The 21711-nt window shown below is 38.3% G+C and overlaps 1 protein-coding gene across 1 annotated transcript in view; it reads right to left on the bottom strand.

Moving 5' to 3' along the window:
- The window catches only part of SCN10A (sodium voltage-gated channel alpha subunit 10), a 76354-nt gene extending 60408 nt beyond the window's left edge, over window positions 1–15946 (bottom strand). The window contains exons 1-3 of the mRNA XM_031469976.2: window positions 15266–15946; window positions 13759–13877; window positions 9982–10062 (exon numbers count right to left, since the gene is read on the bottom strand). Coding sequence (XP_031325836.2) covers window positions 9982–10062; window positions 13759–13877; window positions 15266–15535 — 470 coding nt within the window. The 5' untranslated portion in view covers window positions 15536–15946. The remainder of the gene's footprint in view (window positions 1–9981; window positions 10063–13758; window positions 13878–15265) is intronic.
- Window positions 15947–21711: the final 5765 nt, after the last annotated feature.

The raw sequence follows: 21711 nt of genomic DNA, 5'->3' as shown, positions 1-21711 counted from the left end.
ACACAGGATGCGGGGGAGTGACAAATGGAATCCAAAAGATTCCATAAAAGAGCTGTGAATGAGGATCAGGAAACATCTAGACCAGACTGAGGCAGGAGGGGGGAACTATAAGAGGGATTTTCCCAAGAAAAATGGAAACTGATGGATAACCTGATGTGTTCAAGTAAACTGAAGCAATAGTTAAACCACTGGAGAAGAGTTTGGGTACAAAAGAGTGATACATATATAGAAAACTGAGCAAACGAAGAAATGAAATCCTTCCTAACTCCACAGAAAGTAAAAACACTGTGCAAAGAGGAAATGTAACCAAAGTACACTGCACGATACAGTTGTGAATAATATTTGCCTAGCAATACAATTATATGGTCATATATGTAGTCAGACTGTGCATGTTATCAGGTTATCTAACAAAAAATTATAACTATAATGCATAGGTGAGTGTGAGAGGAAATGAGTGGTGTGTATGTGGACTGAAGTTTTTCCCTCATAACAAAAAGCTAACAGATAATATCTAACATGGAAAAATAAAAAAAAAATAGTAGTCTGAGTATATTATTAGAGATAGGGAGGTATCAGAAGAAAGCAGTGAAAAAGCTGAGAGTGGTTGCCTCTAGAAATACAGGATTAGGGGTGAGGAGATGAGAAGCATGAAATTGATGTTTTTGTTAGAATCTTTATGGAACTATGTGACCTTTTGAACCATGGATCTCTATACCTTAAATAAAAGTAAAAATCAAATTTAAAAAAGTGAATAGCAGTAATTTTTTCCCCTCTCTGTGAGAGGAGAAATAATGTTTGAAATCTTTCGCGAAGCAATCTGTATCTGGCCGGATAGCTGCTTGAGCTGTCAGCTATCATAGCTTGCTGGGCTTCCCCCCACTCTGTGTTTTCTAAATTAGAAAATCTTAACTCAGAATTATAGGTTGTTGGGAAACTTTGACAGATATTTCTGGCTTTTCAGATCAAATGCAGATTCTGAAAATATGGAGAGAGTTCTCTCTAAAGACTATTTGCAGTGTTTCACCAGAGGACAAGTGCCCCAGTTTAGTGCCACTGAAAGCTAGAAGGTTAAAGGTCTCAACATGGGAGACAGCGGCTGATGGAGTCACACCCTCCCTTCGGTGGCATCTGGCTCCGAAGGTATTTGTGCATGTTCAATTGCAGCATTTGGATGTGATTTTTAATATGCAACGACATATCTTAGGCGTTTTTTTCCTGATAAATGGAGAAAATCGTTGGTGTGGGGGAAAAGTGAAACTTTCAGCCACTGAGCCCCTTGCACCACTGTTCAGTTTTAAGAAATCCTGATGTCTAGTCATTAAAAATCCTGATATTTGGCCCTGAAGTCAAAGACCCATACTATTCAAAATCTTAAGTGTAATACTGAGACATGCCATGTGTATTCACAGAAATGGCCATTTAAAAAGATTTCATTCCTTATTTAAAACATTGCAAACCATTTTTTGTTTGCCAGCCAGAGCAATTTAGCACTGGAGAGCATCTTATACTCGCTATTCATTTCATCCCTGTGGTCTGGAGATACATATACTAAGTGACCGCAATCACATTGTAGTCACAACTTCCATGATGTCCCTCAACAGCAAATCAGGGCCTGGAGGTGTGCTATGGACCCCTGCTGTTTTCATCAGTAAGGTACATCCGGCATTTGGACACATTTTCCATATTTGTATAGCGATGCCTTTCCTTGCTAACTATGTAGTGGAGCTTCCTCGGTATCAATTCAACCATCTTTTTCTCTTCAATTGTGTTAAAATATAACATGAAATTTACTACTTTAACCATTATTAATTATGCAATTCAGTGGTATTAAGTACATTCACAGAACTGTGCAGCCATCACCACTATCCAGCGCCAGAACTTTTTCATCATCCTAAACAGAAACTCTGTGCTCATTAAACAGCAGCTCTCCATTCCTCCTTCCCCTGATTCCTGACAACCTCTATTCTCCCTTCCGCCTCCATAAATTTGCCTATTCTAGGGACCTGATAAAAGTAAAATCATACAATATCTGTCCTTTTGTGTCTGGCTGATTTTACTTAGCATAATGTTTTAAAGGCTCATCCATGTTGTGACATGTACCAGAATCTCATTCGTTTTTAAGGCTGAAGAGTATTATTCCGTTGTATGTATATACCGTAGATATAAGGTAAAATGTCTGCTTGTTTACATACATAACAGTCACTAATTTTAAATGCCAGTCACATTATAAGAAATACAGTAGTTCTGATAAAGGAATTCTACCGATCATTTCCTGCTTTCTTTCCAATTATAATTATTTGTCATTGGTTTTTAAGCTGGTTTCATATCTTACCAGCAAGGGTATAACTTTGCTTGTTTTACTATGAGGGCAAATGATGACGCTACAGTTTTCATGTCTTTCAACCTTTAACATCAAATTTTGACAATTTTGTACTGGAAATCCTTACTTTGTATAGAGAAAGTCAATTGGTTTAAAAGTGATAAACTTTTTTGGAAAATGATATGAAAGCTTTGGTAGCTTTCTGTTATTATTTCATAAAAATGTTAACAGATAATGAACTAAGTACTAGAAAAAACGGATCATTGATCCAATAAAATTTAATGATCATCTTTCATTGTCAGGCTCCCTGTTTTCTTACTTATCTTTATCTGCCTTTGTGAGATTATCCACATCCATTGCCCACTTGTCTCATGACATACAGATTCAAGGTTTATATTTGTGACAGAGTCCATTCATATTTGTGACCTTATTTCATATTGTAGGATTTATTTTTCTATTTTCATCACCATTGTTATGTTTCTGCAAACTGCCTGTGAAATGATGGTTCATTTTTTTGAATTGTGATATTTTGCAACAAGTAGGAATGACAAATGCAAGTTTAACAAACGTAAACCACAAATGTGAATGTGATGTCAGACGACAATAAAATCGTTAAGGTCAACTACCCATGATTAACTCCAGGTTAACCAGTGTGAACTAAGTCAGTCCCTGAAGCACAAACACAGCTTTTAAAAACATAAAAATTCAGAAGTTCTGTGAAAATTGTGATTAATCTTCTATTTCAGATTTTTAAATTATCTGTGCATAAAATGACTGTATTGTTTTTTCTTCTGAATCTGTCAAGTGATTTAGAGGCTACTGAGATACTTCGATCACTTATTGAGAAACACTGTAGGGGATGAGAGAGCTGAATTGCTCTGCAGAACAGAGGGAGAACTTGGAATTCCTAGGGACAATACAGAAGGAAGACCACAAGGCAGAAAGACGGAAAAGCAACCCAAAGAGACAGCTTTCTTCTTCACTTTGTCCTGGTGATTCTCTGGTTTCTTTCTGAGCACTAGAAGCGATTTAAAAAATGGAATACACACATACATGGAATGGAATATATACATAACCCTCTCACAAGCAGACAGATAGGCAGGCAGGCAGGAGGCAGGGAACTACCTTTATCAGCAGGTAACAGTGCAAAGTTAATGTTTCAAGGAGGTAAAAGGGCAAGGAGGGGAGATAAGGGATGGAAACCACTTGTGTCCAAAAGACTGTTTCAAGAACATGGCAGTAGGGTTGGCTCCTGGTGCTGCACTGACTACAGTTTAATTTTTACTAAAAAATACACAGCATGATCGTTGCAGCCCCAGTCTACCCCAGGGAGATCTACTCTTTTCCTCCCAGAGACAGTACTTAACCCATGGCTATTACCAGTTTTGTTATCAGTTTTTCAAAAATAAAATCCAGAGTCTGATAATTTTCTTGAGGCCAAGGATGCTATCTCTTTAAACAATATCTCTTATTTCCATTAATTCTCTTTCCTTTCCCTTCTGTGTCACTTAATACCTGTCACATAAATTTCTAGCACTAGGACCAGATAGGTTGATTTTTATCTTTGCTGTTTTTAAAATTGTGTTTATAAAGGAAACTTTGTCACAATTTAATTAATACAAAGTCTGAAGAATAGATTTAATAATTACTGGGAATGGAAATTGGTACAACTTTGGAAAACAGTTTGGTAGTATCTCAAAAACTAAAATTGTACATCCCTTTGAGCCAGCAATCCCATTCCCCTCACATTTACGCACATTGCATATGCAAAGATACATGTGTAAGGATGTTCACCAAAGAATCATGATGGCAAAATATGAGGATTATGTTGATTAGGATCAACAGAAATACCTAATCCATAGAATAACAGTTACATAAATTTTGCACCATCCATGTAAGTAAAATCTTTTCAGTCAGTTTCTGCAAAACATGCTGCTGAGATTTTTATTGGGATTTCATTGAATCTATAGATTAATGTGGGCAGCACTGACATTTTTAACAATAGTGAGTCTTCTCATTCATTAAATTTATTTAGATACTTTAAAATTTCTCTCAGTAAAGTTCTGTCATTGTCAAAATACTTAATACTGTCATTTTTTTCAGCATAAAAGACTTGTGCATATTTTTTACATTAACTTTTGGGTTTATAAGTTCTGTTCTTTTCTTTTCTAGCTAATTAATTTTTTCTTTTAAATTATTCATTTCTTCTTGCTGTTTTCATTTATTGTATTCTTCTTTTTATAGTTTTAGGTTAAGTAATTCATTTTTTACTGATATAAATATTCTATGCTTCAGTGCTATGGATTATCCTCTGTGCTCATCTTTAACTGCACCCTATAGGTGCTGATTAAAGTGTTCTTGAATTTTTTCTACCCTAGAAATTCTATAATTTTGGTCTGTAGCTTTTCTTTCAACTAAGATTTCTTTAAGAGAGGTTTTAAAAATTTTACCAAATGGAAAGACCTCTCTTTTTTTTTTTTTTCTGATTTTGTTTTTATTTTCTCATTTTATTGCAGTGAGATAAAAGGATATTTTATTATTTCTACTTTGGGATATTATTAAGGTTTTTTTGTTTAATATTTGGCTGATTTATATGATTATTCTTCAGGGAATATAGTTTTAAATGTATTAATTAGATCTCATTAATTATGTTACTTCGGTCATCTATTTCTTTATATACCTTTTAATGCATTTGATCTGTCAGGGCTGAAAGAAATTAATTACACTTTTCTATCTCTATAATGTTCTTGTCTATTTACCCTAATATTCCCATAAGTTTTGATTTGTGAACATTGTTGTCGCATTATTTGTTTGTGAAGATATACATTACTGTTTATGAATTGTTAAATTACTGTGTGTCATTTTTCTTCTGTTTAATAATTTTTGGCCTAAAGCCCACCTTCCCTGATATTAAGATCATGCCTCCTGCTCTTTCTGTTTGCTTTTGCCTATATCTTTGTCCATTCTTTAATTTTTGGCCTTTCTGTATTACTATGAGCAGTACATTTTTGAGTTAACATACAGTTTAATATTGCTTTGTTATAAAACACGAATTTTTTTAAGCAGATGAGTCAAATTCATTTATATTTATTGACATGATAGATTTATTTGATCTAAGTTTGCTTATATTCTGTTATGTTTTTAATCATTTAAAAAATATTTCATTGTCTGGTATATTTTACTTGCTTTATTTTTCCTCTGTATGATTCTGAATGTTGAAAAGCTTTTATTTTAGTTCTAGTAGTTGCCTTAAAAGTATACATGCACAGTTATAATTAGAACTCTGTACGTTGCCCTTAGGATGCTATCTCTTTAAACAGTATCTCTTAATTTTCATTAATTCTTTCCTTTTCCCTCTGTTTTATCCATCATATGATTGTATTTAATAATATCTTTTTCCTGCTTACCTTTGTACTGTTAAATATAATTTTAAACTTCTTTATACATCAACTTTAAAGAATGCACTTTAACTTCTCACTATAATAGAAGCAACAATAAATGTACATCCTCAGCTCCCACGTATTCCCCTCTTCCTAGTCCCAGTTTTTGCTATTTGTACTCTGTCAGCATTTTCAGGGCCTCCAGGATTTTCGGGGGTAAAATGCCCTGATCCTCATTTTTATCCCTCTCTGCAGGCACTGTTGTTTGACAAGCCCTGGTCTGCTGAGTCATTTACCAGTCCTCCACCCACTTTCGGTCTTCTGAGATTGTTTTGACATCTTTTGTCCTCTGTGCTTCCTTTTCTACTTCTCTTTGTTCTTGTATATTCTTATTCCCATGCTGTCATTTCATTGGCATTTTGAGAGGGCTGGGGTAAAATATTCATGCTATCTTCCACATTTAACCAGGATCCCCAAAATAACTCTTACTTTTGAGAGAAAATGCTTTGCATTAAAAGTTTAAAAGGATAAAAATTTTACATGCCATATCATCTCAGCATACATATAGAGAAAATAAACTAAAACACTAACAGCGATTTATCTACCTAGTTGCTATCTTCTGACTTTTGTTTTTCAGTGTTCTGCATTTTATGCAATAGTCACTTACTTTAAAATTATTTTGTTTTAAAGCTTTTCATTATGATATGTAATATGCATAATGAAAATGAACATGAAATTGAAATTAGTTGTAAAGTGAATGTCTGTGTATTAGTCGGCTCAGGCTGCCATAACAAATACCATAGATTGAGTGGTTACACATCTAATATTTATTTTCTCACAGTTCTAGGGGCAGGTGCTGGCATCATCAGATTCTGGTGAGAGCCCTCTTCCTGGCTTGCTAATGGCAGTTTCTTGCTGTGCCCTTACATGGTGGAGAGAGAGCTCTGGGGTCCATTCTTCCTATAAAGGTACCAGCTCTGTTGGATCCTAGCTCTGTCCTTACGACCTCATTTAAGCTAAATTGGCCTGCTTAAAGTCTCCTTCTCCAGTACAGTCACATGAGGTAGGGGTTAGGGCTTCAATACATGAGTTTGGGAGGCCACTATTCAGTCCACAGCAGCTCTGTGACAACTAATCATGTCACTAAATGGTACATTTTGAGCACCCACAAGCCCCTTCTCTCCTCTGCCTTTACAGGTTACTACTATCCTAATTTTTGGTGGTTTTTTTTCTTGCCTTTTAAATTTATATTTTTACCTCCTAAGTATGTATCCCTAAACAAAACAGTTGTTTTGTTTGTTTTTGAATTTTGTATAAATGGAATCATATTTTTGTAATATTTTGTGTCTGGCTTTTTTTGTTCAATATTATATTCTGAAGATTCATTCTTATGTGGAGATAGTTTATTCATATCCACTGCTGTAAATGATCCCTTCTTAAGGATTTAACAGAGATATTTAATGTATTCAAAAATATATGAACATTTTGGTTGTTTCTACTTTGGGGCTTTTATAGGGAAGGTGCATGGACTTTCTTGCAGCTGTACCCTGGTGCCTATAAGTACATATTTCTGTTGAGTGTATGTATCTAACAGTATAATTAGAGGATCACAGTGTATGTGTGTTTTCACCTTTACTTGATAATATCCACTGCTTTCCAAAAAGGTTGTACAAATTTACATTCCCACCAGAAATATGAGTTTCTGTGGCTCCATATCTTTCTCAATACTTGATATTGTCACACTTAGAATTGTCCTCATTTGATGAGTATGTAATAATCTCTCAGTGTGATTTTATTCGCATTTCCTTGATTAAGAAAAAGGTTAGGAATATTTTCATATGTTTATCAACCATGTGGATTTCTACTTTTATGAAATGCCTATTTAATTTTTTTGCTCATTTTCCAATTGATTGCTCTGACATATTTCTAATTCATTTGCAGGGGGCCATTATTCTGGATATAAACACTTTTTAGGCATATATGTTGCAAATATCTTCTACTCTGTAGCTTTACTTTTTCACTCTCATAAAGTTGTCCTCTGATTAACAGAAATTCTTAATTTTAGCATACTAAAACATATCAGTATTTTCCTCCATGGTTAGTGCTTCTTGTGTCATATGTAATAAATCTTTCCCTAACCTGAGGTCATGAAGACATTCTCCTTTGTTTGTTTGTTTTTTAACCTTCTGAAAACTTTATGTCTTTGTCTTTCACAAAGAAATTTTGATTCTTTTTTTAATTAAAAATTTTTCTTTAAATTTTGGTGGGAGAGGTAATTAGGTTTATTTTCTTTTAATGGAGGTACTGGGGATTGAACCTAGGACCTCATGCATGCTAAGCACGCACTCTACCACTAAGCTATACCCTCCCCCAGAAATTTAGATCTTAATCCACCTAGCATTGATTCTTGTGCATGGTGTAAAGCTGGATGTTCAATGTAATTTTTCTGTTCGAATTTTTAATTCTTTAGCATCATTTACTGAATACCGCCCTTTCTCGGTTGTTCTGCAATGCCACTTTTGTTGCCAATTCAAGGTCTGTATGTGCATTGGCCTATTTACGGGCCAACTGCTCTGTTCCACTGGTCTGACGAATCGTATGCCAATGGCACACTGCTTCAATTATTAGAGCTTTATAGTAAATCTTGATATCCAGTAGAGCACATTATTTTCTCCCACCTTGTTTTTCTTCCTCAAAAGTGTCTTGGTTATAATTTGCTCTTTGCATTTTCATATAAATCTTAGAGTCAGTTTGTCAATTTATACAAAAAAAAGCCTGTTGGGATTTTGATTGGAATCATATTAAATTTATTAGTCATTTTGGGGAGTCTTACAATATTGTGCCTTTGAATGTAAGAATATAATATATCATTCCATTTTGGGGGTTTTCTTAATATTTTTATAATTTTCTTTATAGAGATCTTACTCATACTTTGATAATCTTATTTCTAGAAACTTGGTATTTTTAACTGCCAGTGTAAATCGTATTTTTAAAAACTATTTCATTTTCTGTTTGTTGCTAGTATATAGAGATACAATTGATTTATGTGTATCAATTTGTACCTAGCTACTTTCCTATACTCTCTTATTAATTCTAATGGTTAATCTCTGGATTATATTGGCCATTTTATGCACACAGTTATAGTATGTGTATATCGTGGCATCTTTGGTATTTCTTTCCTTATTCTTATACTTGTTATTTCTTCTCCTTGTCTTACTACACTGGCTAAAATCTCCTTTGCAAAGTTGAATAGAACTGATGAAACAGACATCTTTTCCTTTTCCCCCCGTCTAATCTCAAAGAGAAAGTTTGCCATGTTTCACAATTAAATATGATGTTTGCTCCTTTCTTCCAGTGGTTACCCTTTATAATAGTATAGCAATTCCCTTTTATTCCTACTTTTCTAAGAGTTTTTAATCACAAACAGGTATCAAACTTTATGAAATGATTTTTCAGCATCAAGATGGCCACTTGATATTTCTTCATTAACTGATTAATAGAAATAGAACATATTTCCTATTGTAGCAGGTATTAATATAGTCAGAAAAAGATAAAAATAAAGAAGTTGGAAAAAGAGAAAGGTCTACAGAACACCAAAAATATGTCTGGCTTGAGCTGGGCCAGGGGCACCCCTCCCAGATGTGTTGGTACAGGATGTTTTTGAAAAGGCCCCATAGTCTGAAACTACAGAGATTCCATCACTAACCCAGGGAGACAGAATAATCTCAGGAATATTAAGGTCACTTTGAAGTATACAAGTCATGATAACTTAAACAGCTTCATTGATGGGTCATTTTCTGATACGTTCCAGGACCATTTGTTCTTAGCTCTGCCTCACTTTTGCTCCTGTCTCTCTTTCCAAGTGGCTCTTCCCTCAGCTTCACTCAGGTGTGCACATAGCAGGTGAATGTGTGTGTGGGTGGGGTGGGGTGGAAGGCAGGGGGTTCATCTGCCCAGGTCACCCCAGACAATGACATCAGACCCTCTGGGGTTGGGACCCAGGCATCCATATTTTAAAAAATCTCCCCAGGGGATTCCAACAGGCAGTCAAGGTTGAGAATTTTTAATCTATAGTTCTTTGAAGCTGAAAATCAGATGTACATTTATGAAACAAAGTCCACAGAGAAGACATTTAACCATTACAAAATCAAATAGGCAATAGGATTCCACGTTGCCTGGATGAGACCCAGCAGGATGAATAAAAGAAACAAGCCGCCCAGTGAAGGAAGAGAAGGAGAGGACACAAAGGAAAAGCACAAGAATGACAGCAAATCTACTCACTCGATTTTCTCTGGAAGTTCGGTTTGGGTCATGCCCACACAGTTGACCAAAATAGTGATTGTTATAAATAAACTGAACCACCTGAGAGGCCTGTGTTAAGGAAAAGCTGAGAGTCACCATGTTTTCCACATGTCACTCACGATCACCTAGACGCCTGAATTGATTAAATTCATAACTCTTTCCCGGGATCAGCTTTATGGTCTTGTCACATGACAACTGCTAACACTTACTGAGTGCCCACCCTGGGGTGAAAACTTCATCCACGTTACTTCCAATACAACAAGTCTACAGGTGGATATTATTACCTACCCATTAGAGCTAAGAAAATAGGCTGACAAAGCTTGAATATTTTTCCAAGGTCATACAGATAGTCAACCATGGCGCTGAGATGTGGACTCAGACTGCAAGATGAAAGGAAACAGAATCTGTTCCAAAATGTTCTTCTGCCTTGACATCTGCATTTCACTATACAGTATGGCCTGAAATTTCATCCTGCAAATGTCTTTTTTCCTCAAAGACAAAGAGAATGCTATGGTCCCCCTTATCCATGGTTTCATTTTCTGCCATTTCAGTTAACCATAGTCAGTGGTGGTCTGAAAATATTAAATGGTAAATCCCAGAAATAATTCATAAGTTTTAAATTACCCATCATTCTGAGTTAGCTTGATGACATCTCAGCCATGCTACTCTCTCCCACCAGGGACCCCCAACCATCAACATTGTTTCTTTTTTTTTTTTTCAGTGGTGTGAACTCAAGACCTCATGCATGCTAAGAACACAGTCTACTACTGAGCTATTTCCCTCCCCACCGACACTGCTTCTGACACCCAACCATCAACATCATCATGTCCCCACAATACAGGATCACCCGAAGCAGATGATCCTCCCTCTGATTTATGGTCAGAAGGTCACTGGCAGCCTGACGCTGTGTCACAGTGCCTATGTCATTCACCTCACTTCACCTCATCACATGGGTTTTATCTCACCTCACATCATCACAAGAAGAAGGATGCGTAGAGTACAGTAAGAAATTTTTAGAGAGAGATCACATTCACCTAACTTTTATTACAGTATTTTGTTAGAATTGCTCTATTTTATTATTAGTTATTGTTGTCAAATCTTTTACTGTGCCTAGTTTATAACTCAAACTTTACCATAGGCAGATATGTATAGGAAAAAACGTAGTATATATGGGCCTGGTACTATCTGTGGTTTCAGACATCCACTGGGGGTCTGGGAACGCGTCTCCAATGGATAGTAGGGGATGACTGTACTCCTAGGAAGTCAGAGATAAGGGGAGGGCTACAAGTTTTCATGGGAATTAGGTTAGTCAGATTGTCTGAGATCAGTCACACTAAGGAAATGGACATCTGGTTAGGAATGGTAGAGGCAGCACAGGGGAGTGAAATGCTGGCTCAAGGAGAACATTCCAAACAGGATTAGGCTGTCATGGAGAACTCTGAATAGCAAGAGAGGAGAATTTTACAGGAGAGGTTGGGGGCAAAGGGATTACCAGAAAGGGAAGGAGACACTGAAAAGGAAGGTGAGTGGAAGAGGGTAAATAGATGGAGAAGAAATGTTGATAGGAAAATCCACAGATAAATTTCTCCCACTGGACATTTTTTTGAGGACTAGGCGGGTGCTAACAGTTACTTCCTAAAGAAAGACAATGCCTGAAGAGAAACTTGACCTACAGAGAGAGTGAACTACTCATCTTTCATAATTTCAATTTGAGCAGAAGTATCTAAATCTATTTTAGGTTTCTGTAAATGCCTTTAATGTGCCCTGTTTTGCAGTTACTTAGGAACACATCTATTTTGAAAGGGGAAATTCTACTAATTAAGCCACATTTTCCTGTTGACTTGCAATTAAATTAAGAAATGTGTTCACATAGGGGGAAACGTTAACCCAAGGATTAAATTAAAATCATATCTCCAACTCCACAAGCCTTTGGAAGAATTATAATTTATTCTGATAATATTACTTATGAAAACATTCATAGCAAATTTTATTAGAATTATAATTTTGGTGAAATATTAATAATAGGACATTGAGAATTCCATACCTTGAAGAATATTTTGGGGGACTGGAGCTACCAAATTCATGAGATCTAAATATATAAATGCAGATTTTTATGAGGAGACCCTTAATAGCTTTTCTGTCTGGCTGTGACTCCACCCAGAAATTATTTACTCATCAAGTCTCAAGACAAAAAGCATATTTACTGGTTACTTGGTTCTTTAAGGGGATTTTATTTCTAATTAGTTGTTTCTTAGTGAACTAGATGTAATTCAACCAGGATAGATGAAGAGGTATTTGTATATTTGCTATTTTTATTTCTAATTTTTATGTAATTGTATATATTTTTAAAAATACCCAAGTAGAGGTAACATACTGAGAGAATAGATTACTCTAATTTATTTCCATTAACTGCCTACTTCCTTATTGCTGATACTGCTCTAAGCAAGAGGCAGGCTGGACCTTATAACAAGCTGTGTGACCCTGGACAATTAATTTAACGCCTCTGAGTACCAGTTTCATCATCTGTAAGATGAGGATGCTAATCCCTTCTTCAGGGGTTTCTATACCTATGACAATGTTGATGCTTGGAAGATATTTAGCAAATGGTAGCCTAATATTATCATTAAATACTCTTCTACAGCATTAGGAAAGCCAAGACTGAATGAAGAAAATATAATTCCCACTAGTTGGCAATAAAGATAAAGCACGTAAAGGGAAAATGTAATGCAACTGTATCTAGCAGTGCAGTTCCATGTGAGATGACTGTGCCAGGTCTGCTAGTTCACTGAGTGCTGTCCAGCGATCCAGCAAGCTGCCCCAGAGGGTAAGGAGAGAGCTCCTTTAACTGCACCCTCCCTGAGAAAAGGCTGGCTACCATCTGCCAGGCAGCTGAGGCAAGACTGTTCTTGCAAATCAACCTCGTAGAAGCCAGGGCTGAACTTGTTATTAGGAACCTCCAATTTGGACAGTCACCAGGGAAGATCCTTGGAAACCAAGCCAAAGTCTCTTGTTTGTCCTAGTTTGGCTTGCCTTGGGGGCGGGAGGGAAGAGAAACAAGAGCTGGAGGCAGCTTCTGAAGCTACCTAAAGCAATTAATTTAATACAGACATTTGACCAATGTGTCTCTAATTATGACTACATTCCCCAATGGCATGAACCTCAGATTACTGACATGTTTAACCTGCTAGTAGTTTGGGGGTAACTTGTGCCGTAGGCAGTGTCCCATGACCAATATGGTCCCATTGAGATGGTCTTCGTTCTGCCCATTGCAGTCTGTTCTCTTTGCCCTCTAGGAAGAGCTGCTCTTTTGCCAACTAAGCAGCCACTCCGCATCATGGCAATGGCACAGAGTAACAACCCACACCCATCTCATTTGCCCAAAGAAGCCTTGGGGCCTCCTACTGGTTATTACCTTGTGGGAAGAGCAGGCCACGTGTGGTGAGAATGTGCCTGGGTGCATCAGCAATCTCCCCTCATAAAGAGGATATTTTTCAAGTTGTGCATCCACAGATGTGTCCAGACTAGTCTAGGTGAACCCAAACCCACCTGTGGGTTGCTTGAACACCTCCTGTGTCTTGGGACTGCATTCCGATGTCGAATATATTAAAGCCACAAACTCTTTTTTCAATTTAACGATCTCATTGTTTTAGGATTCAACTGGAGGAAGGCTCTATTGTTAACCCCTGAAGAAGGTACTGGACACAGCAGGCAAGGCCTGATTCTAACACATGCAAGAGGCAACTGTGCAAAGGATACGAGTGGACAGACACTTTGATGGCTGTTCTTCTGATCAGGTTGAAAGGGCTGAATAACCACAGGGCCCGAGTGGCACTAAACCGTGAAATGGTCCTCTCTTTGTTGAGCACCATAAATGTCTACAACAAAACAAAAGAGAAGGTGGATCTCCAGTGAGAAACACACATCCTCCCCCAACCATGGTTTTCAGCATAAGTGAGATCACCTCAGGCTCAAGAGAGAACCCATGGGTCAATGAGAGGCAAACGGAGGGGCAGGGAGTTAGGGAGGATTAGGAACTAAAAGCCATATCTTCACCCTCCTAGCAAGACCCCAAGCCCCATGGCTGACTGCATCAAGGTGGGCTCCTGAGAGTGCCCAGTGAACAGGAAGCTGACCCGGGGGCTGGTGAGATGCATCGTGCCCAGGGTGAGGACTGGCAGCAGGAGAGTGGGGTTCTGGTTGCATGTAATTCCTCTTCTGATTAGTGGATCATCCCTGGTCTATGATGGTCCTTCTGTTCTCCACCTCCTAGGTCTCCCCTTTTACACCCTGTACTGTACCCTCCTCTGAGCATCTAGGGGGATGCAGGCTTTTAGCAGGTGAGAGGAGAGAAAAGACATTCCAGTGCCTTTTAATTTGCTCTACAAACCATATTTGAGGTGATTCATTCCTGCCCCTCCCAACTCCCAAACACACACACACCACTGTTTTCATCCAAGATACAACACAAACTGGATAATTGGCATGAAATAGCTCTTGTTTAAACTAGTGGTTCACAAACTTTGATTTCAGGACCCTTTATACTCTTAAAAATTATTTAGGACTTTAAAGGTTAATGTTTATACCTTTTTGCTTATACCGTGTGTGTATGTATATGTGTGTGTGTGTGTGTGTGTGTGTGTCTATAAGCGCGCGCATGTGTGTGTATACTATTAGAAATTTAACACATAGAAAATTTAAAAACACAGGCATATACAAACATACATTCTAGTAGACAGATGTGATCCTCCATCAATAGCCTCTGTGTTCACTATTACATGTTCATAAAAGTGTGAGTGAAAAAGACAAATGACATCTAAGTATTGTTAAGAAATACTTTTGAACTCCTGAAAGGTTTTGGGAACCCCAGGGGGTTTTAGATCATACTTCGAGGACCATTGGTTTAAATCACCCTGATTTTGGTTCCCTTTCCTTACTCTACCCACTACCTACCAGCCTCAAGACCTCTGCTCCCTGCTTGCAAAGAGAGCTAACACCTCTGAAAATTTGAGGCCAGAACTCATCCAAGGAAACAGCCAAATTCCTCTGAAAACTCCACAGCAGCTGTCACTGCTTTTGAGGATTGGGGTTTAATTAACCTCTACCATAAACACCATTGAGATTCAAAGACAGCATCAAGGAGGTGAGTTAGATCTATTTTTCATTAATGGAGTCCAGTTTACAGCCACATCAGCCAGGGTGCAGGAGGGCTCCCAGGCTTCCTCTCCCAGAGCAGAGAACAGCTGTTCCGGCCAGCAGCCCTTACCCGGTGTGTATTGTAGAAGGGGTCCAAGTCCTCCAAGGGCTCCCCGACCAGCTCTGCCGGGAGCTTGCCATAGAACTTGGGCAGCTTGTTGCAGGCTTTCAAGCATAGCTGTGGCCGAGACTTCTCTTCTTGGTCCTTCTGCTTCTTGGGCTTCTCTTGGACTTTCTTTGCCGCCTGCTTGGCAGCAATTCGTTTTTCAATAGCCACCAGGGACTCTGGAGTGAATCGACGGAAGTGGGGAGCTTGCGGGGACCCAAAGGGGAATTCCATCTTCTCATTCTTCTTCAGGAAGAATTTATACTCTTAGGAGGGTGGACATAACCACAGAGAGGTAACAGCGTGCCCACTGGCCCTTTCCCTCCCATCTCTCCCACCCTGATTGCTAGAATAGAACAGTTTCTTCCCCAACCTGTCTCCAGTTACTTCCTTAACTTACACTGAGCTCCCCCGGGACCTCACTGCCCCTGCAGCATGCTCAGGGGGAGGCTGTTTATTCCACCCTACTCCAGGTAACTCAGAGTCATGTCTACACTCTCTGTGAGCTTCCAAGTCATTGCCTCTTCATCACTTTGTAACACATCCCCACCAGATTCAACCATACTGCCCTCTCTCCTTGTTTCTAGGACCACTGAACAGCAGTCACTCTCCTGCATTCATCAAAAACTTCAGGTCATGGTCTACTTTATCTTGAATCTCATCCTACTTTTAATATATTTTTATATTATTGATTTATATATTTTTAAATTAAAAAAAATTTTATTGAAGTATGGTCAATTTAAAATGTGTCCATTTCTCAACATAACACCATTTGCAGCAACATGGATGCTCCTGGAGAATGTCATTCTAAATGAAGTAAGCCAGAAAGAGAAAGAAAAATACCATATGAGATCGTTCATATGTGAAATCTAAAAACAAACAAACAAAACATAAATACAAAACAGAAACAGACTCATAGATATAGAATAGAGACTTGTGGTTGCCAAGGGGGTGGGGGGTGGGAAGGGATAGACTAGGATTTCAAAATGTAGAATAGATAAACAAGATTATACTGTATAGCACAGGGAAATATACACAAGATCTTATGGTAGCTCACAGAGAAAAAAATGTGACAATGAATATATATATGTTCATGTATAACTGAAAAATTGTGCTCTACACTGGAATTTGACACAACATTGTAAAATGATTATAAATCAATAAAAAATGTTCCAAAAAAAGAAAAATTGTCCATTTCTAGTGCACAGAAATTAACACGTTTCAGTCATCCATAATGCATACATATACATACATGCCTTTTCCAATCTATTATTTATTGACATTTTCAATGTTTCTCCCCCAATCTGAACTTCATTTGGACCCCTGGGCTAATTTCTCTTTGTCCATAGCTGAATACTTCTCTCCACATCCAGATCAGATCCCATGGTCTACCATTTTGACCACTCCCCTGTCCTTACCCTAAATACCAAGTCTAGGTCAATCTAGATGAGTCTAATTCAGGTTTCTCTGAATCTGAACTATTGAAGGGTGATGGGGAACATCGATGCCCCTTGGGAATCATAGGGTTTCTCTAGGAAACAGTTTATTCTAGTCTGATATTTCAAATACTGTTCATCTTTTCTGACTACTACTTCCCATTTCCTCCTGCAGTAAGATAATAATCATGCTCCCTACCTCACAAAGGAAACACAGCTCCCTCAACCTCATGCCCCCCAAGCCTCCAGCTTACCTGTGTTTACATGCTCCTTTCCTCCCTTCCTCCTGACACAGCCGGGAGAATATCACCTCTCATTCTGACTGAGGCCAATCTTTTCCTTCTGCTTTGGATCTTACCCCCTCACTACCTCATTTCTCTCTCTCTGCTGGCTCCTTCCTGTCAACATTTAGAGATGCTTAAGTCTCCTTCAGCTTTAAAAACTTTTACCTGATACACAGCCCGTCCAGTTCTTCCCTCTTCTCCTTCCATCCTCTACTGAGTTTCATAAAGAGCTCATTTCCACTCACTGTCTCAGGTCATTCTGCAGTTTTAGCAGCTTGACTTCTGTGTCCAGTGACACACTAAAATGCCTCCTTGCAAGGACAGCAGAGACCTTCCTGAATTCAGGGGGAACTTCTCAGTTCTGATTTTGATGGGGCTATTGGCTATTTTGACTACTTCCTCCTTCTTTAACCACAGTCTGTCCTCAACTGCTGTGACACACTCAATCTCCTTTTCCTCACTTTCTCCCATATGTGACTATGACTCTTGGGGCTCTACATTATGCTTTTTAAATTTTTGAATAATGGTAATAATAATAACATCAACAGCACTGATAATACCTAGCATTTGCAGAGACCTACTACGTTCCAGATTCTGGATTAAGAAATTTGCATGCATTAACATATTAATTATCACTGTACCCAATGAGGTATTACCTCTAATATATAAATGAGAAACCAGAGTGGCAAAGTTGACTTTCCCAAGATCACAATGTTAGTAAGTGGCAGGACAGGTACTCCATCCTGGGTCTGTCTGACACCATCTCCTGAGAGCATTTCATCCATACCCATGGCTTCAGTTCTCATATATCTGCAGATGACTCCTGAGTCTTTATCTCCAGCTCTCATTATGTCCATGGGGCTCAGACCCTAATTTGGCATCTCCACTTGAATGTCTACTGGGCACCTCAAGCTCAACATGCCCCAAACGGAACTTATTATCCTCTCTTCATCCTTTTCTAATCAGTACCTGCCTCTCCTCTAAGGCTCTCTCCCTCTGTGAATGGCCCCAAATAGCCTATTTCAGTACTTGCTCACAACCTAGGTATCATCATGGTGTCCTTTCTATTTCATTCCCACATCCAATCAGACATCCAGTGCCACTGATTCCATCTCCTTAGTATCTTCTCCCCATGTCCCTTTAGTCTCTCCATCATATACTTGTGGTTCAATCACTGTCATCCAATGACCCACTATGCATCATTTTGCTTCCCCTTTAGTGCTTTTTCATCTTTTCTCCAACTGTAACCAAATGATCTTTCCAAAATGCATATATGGTTATAATATATTCTTATTTAAAATCCTTCTAAAGCTTTTTACAGCACTCAAGATAACCCAAACTGTGTGCTTAACTCTCTAGCACTGTGATTGCCAGACATACTATTTTTATTAGTTTCTCCTTGAGCCAGACCCATTCTTTTTCATTTTAAGACCTTTCTATGTTCTATTTCCTTTGTCTGAAATTATTCCCACACCCTGCTTTGCCTGATTAATACCCTGTCATTCTTTAACTCTTGGTTTCTAGATAACTCCTCTATTTCTACCCCTATATGAAGTCTGTGTTAGGGTCCCCATTTCATGCTCCCATAACTCACTGCATTTTCTCTATAAACCTGTGATTTGTAATTGCTGTTTGCTTTTCTATTTCTCTAACTAAATTGTAAGCTCAGTGAGGGAACAATTTATCTTTTTCAGCATTGATACTCCAGGTCCTAACATAGTGTCTGGCATTTAGGAAATACTCAGCAGGTATTTGCTAAATGAATAATGTTAAACGAATATAAAGTTCAGAAACTGAAAAAACTAAAGACTGTTTTGTTTAGAAAAATACAGCAAAACCCACAAATCCAATCATAGGAAGACACGGAATCAAAGAGATTACTGAGTCTACTGACATTTTTGGCTAGCACACCCCAAAGTCAAGGAGATGCTGGCAGAGACAGCTCTTGAAACTATATCCCTGTGATGAAGACCCTGGTCACTGCTGCCAGTTCTATGTACTGTGCTTCTAGGAGAAGCCCTCAATTCTCTGACATCACTCCTCTTCATTAATGCCTTCCATGACTTTCTCCAGGAAACTTTCTCTTCCTCCTTTTCACTTCTCTGCCTTCTACCCATTTGTACTTGATCTATTAAGGAACTTCCCAAAGTTTATCTACATTACAGGACTGAACATCTGTATTCTATCCTAGAAGTTCTGTGTGCTTCATGCTCATGTCCTGATTCATGTGATGTTTTTATGTGATGGTCACTCAAAGGGTGTTGACTTGATTGAATCCCATCAGTGTCTTTAATTCTTCCCTTCTGAGCAACAAGAGCTAAGCTAACTTTCTCTTCTTTGTCTAGGGGAGAAGAGCTACTTATATGTCAGAAACAAACTTACATCTCAGGACTCAGTTACACAGGAACAAGGCAAGAACTCTCTCAGTGACACTGGAATGAAATGTTGAAGATTAAGTGCAGGACTAAGCCAGAATTCCAGGTGCTAGAACTGGAGCGTGGGGTCAAAGCAGACTCAATCATAAGGCTGACTTGATGCCAAATGTCTGTAATAATTCTGTTGAATGGCCAAGGACACAGTTGTTTTCAGTGTTAGAAGGTGGAATTATATTCACAGGTGGGAATTTGTAGTGATGTGATATAGGTACAATGGTCTAATTCTTCTCCCAAGATTTTCCAATCAGGAGAGAGCTCTGGAATTGCAATCCTTTGATCACAGTGCTCTGTCTCTTTCCACCTATTGCCCAGTGATTTTACATGGCATCCTGAGAGAGACATTTGGGTGCAAGCAGTTTGAGAGTTAATTCCAGGAAACTCAAAGATGAGTGGAAAGGTAAGAAAGAAGAAAGCCAACAGTATTTTTACAATCAGATTACTCTTGTGGGCAACCAGGGCTCAGAACTGTTTCACTGAAGGATAAGGATATTGAGGTTTTATCTACCAGTCCCACCCCTCATGGGTTGAGAGTTATAATAAACTAATAATCCAGTAAGTAAAATGTTTATCTAAGTTCTTTGAGCTTCTCTAGTGAATTAATCAAACTCAAGGAGGGGGTCATGGGAACCACTGATTTTTAGCCAGCTGGTCAGAAGCCAAGGTAACAAACCCGGGCTTGTAATTGTTGTCTGAAGATTGGGAGGCAGAAGAAGTCTTGTGAGTTTTTAACCCTTGATGCTACCTCCAGGTAGATAATGTCTGAATTGAGTTGAATTGTAGGACATACAGCTGGTGTCTGGAGAATTGCTCCTGGTGGTGGTGGGGCGGAAACACCATCCCACCTCCCTGGAAACACAGACACACACATATTGGAATTGGGTATTAGAACATCTTAGCAGGACAGAGTGTGCTTTCTCCTAGCTTCTGTTGTTCTTACTAGGAAAAATATTTCTCTGATCATACAGCAAATCTGAGTTGATCACAAAGATGGCTGAGACTCATGAGAAGAACTATTTAATTCATCAATCCATAGGAACAATAGCAGTGGGCATAATTATCTCTTTTAATCCCCACAGAAATCCTTAAGAGTAGATAGAAGGTATTTTCTTCTGTATGAGAATGAAGAACCACTAGGGTCTGTGCTAATTATAAGTTATAAAGATACTAACTGGACTAAACAAGTTTGTCTCTGAGTCTTTTGAGTCCATATCCAGTGTTCTCCCATTTCTGGGACAGTCTGGCTGGCTGAAGCAGCTCTGGAATCCTACTGACTGGGGCATCATTGGAGGTCTCTGGGACTAAACTGAATGCATTCAGATTTGGTGAGGTTTTTAAGGAGCCTCTTTTTGTCTTATATAGCTCACTGAGGCTCTTAAAAATCCAATAGAGGATGTTCTCCACTAATGTAGCATTTGTCTCTGTATGGCAGATACGATGTGGGCAAACAGATAATTACAGTTTTTCCAGAGCCTGATTACTAGGTGAAAGTGTCAGCCTCCTATCCCTTATAGGATTACATCTCCTCATGCTTCTTGTGGTCATTCTCATCTACTTATATACAACCAAAGTTATCATTTCATGCAGGTGACTCCTAAATCTCACATTTCTCCTGAGCTCCAGACCCACTAATCCAATGCCTTTGTATATATACTCTTAAGTGCTCTATAGACAGCTCAAATCATTGTCTCCCAGGATAGTATCTCTACTCCATCTTCTTCTGTGTTGCCTATCTCAAACTACATAACAGTTTTTCTAATATGGAAACCTAAGGGTCCTCCTTTATGCTTCTTTCTGCCTCAAGTCTTCCTCCATTATGCCAGACACTGTTTTAGATTCTGGGGATACAAAGTGAACAAGTTATAGAGCTATAACCTTTGGGAGCTTAAATGTAGCTCTGGGTCTCAGCCAACTTTTCTGGCCAGTGTCCCAGGCAGACACTTTTCAGAGAAGAATAAGACTGAAGTTATTATGACAACATGGGTAGTCTGGGGTCACATTTGAAACACAGATCTAAATGTATTATCTCCAGCTTGGGCCTTTCACCTACATTCCAAATTCTTAAATTCAACTGTCCACTCATCACTCCTCACCTGCACGTCTGATTGATTTATAAAGCCTACCTATTGATTTCATTATTCTAAATGTATTCTTTTCTTAGTCATTTTCTTTTCTTTTCTTTTTTAACATTTTTTATTGATTTATGATAATTTTACAATGTTGTGTCAAATTCCAGTGTAGAGCAAAATTTTTCAATT

Source organism: Camelus dromedarius, chromosome 17 (genome assembly GCF_036321535.1).
Source record: "Camelus dromedarius isolate mCamDro1 chromosome 17, mCamDro1.pat, whole genome shotgun sequence".
Taxonomy (NCBI): domain Eukaryota; kingdom Metazoa; phylum Chordata; class Mammalia; order Artiodactyla; family Camelidae; genus Camelus; species Camelus dromedarius.
Note: the sequence above shows the minus strand (reverse complement) of the source record. Positions and strands in the feature narration are given on the sequence as shown.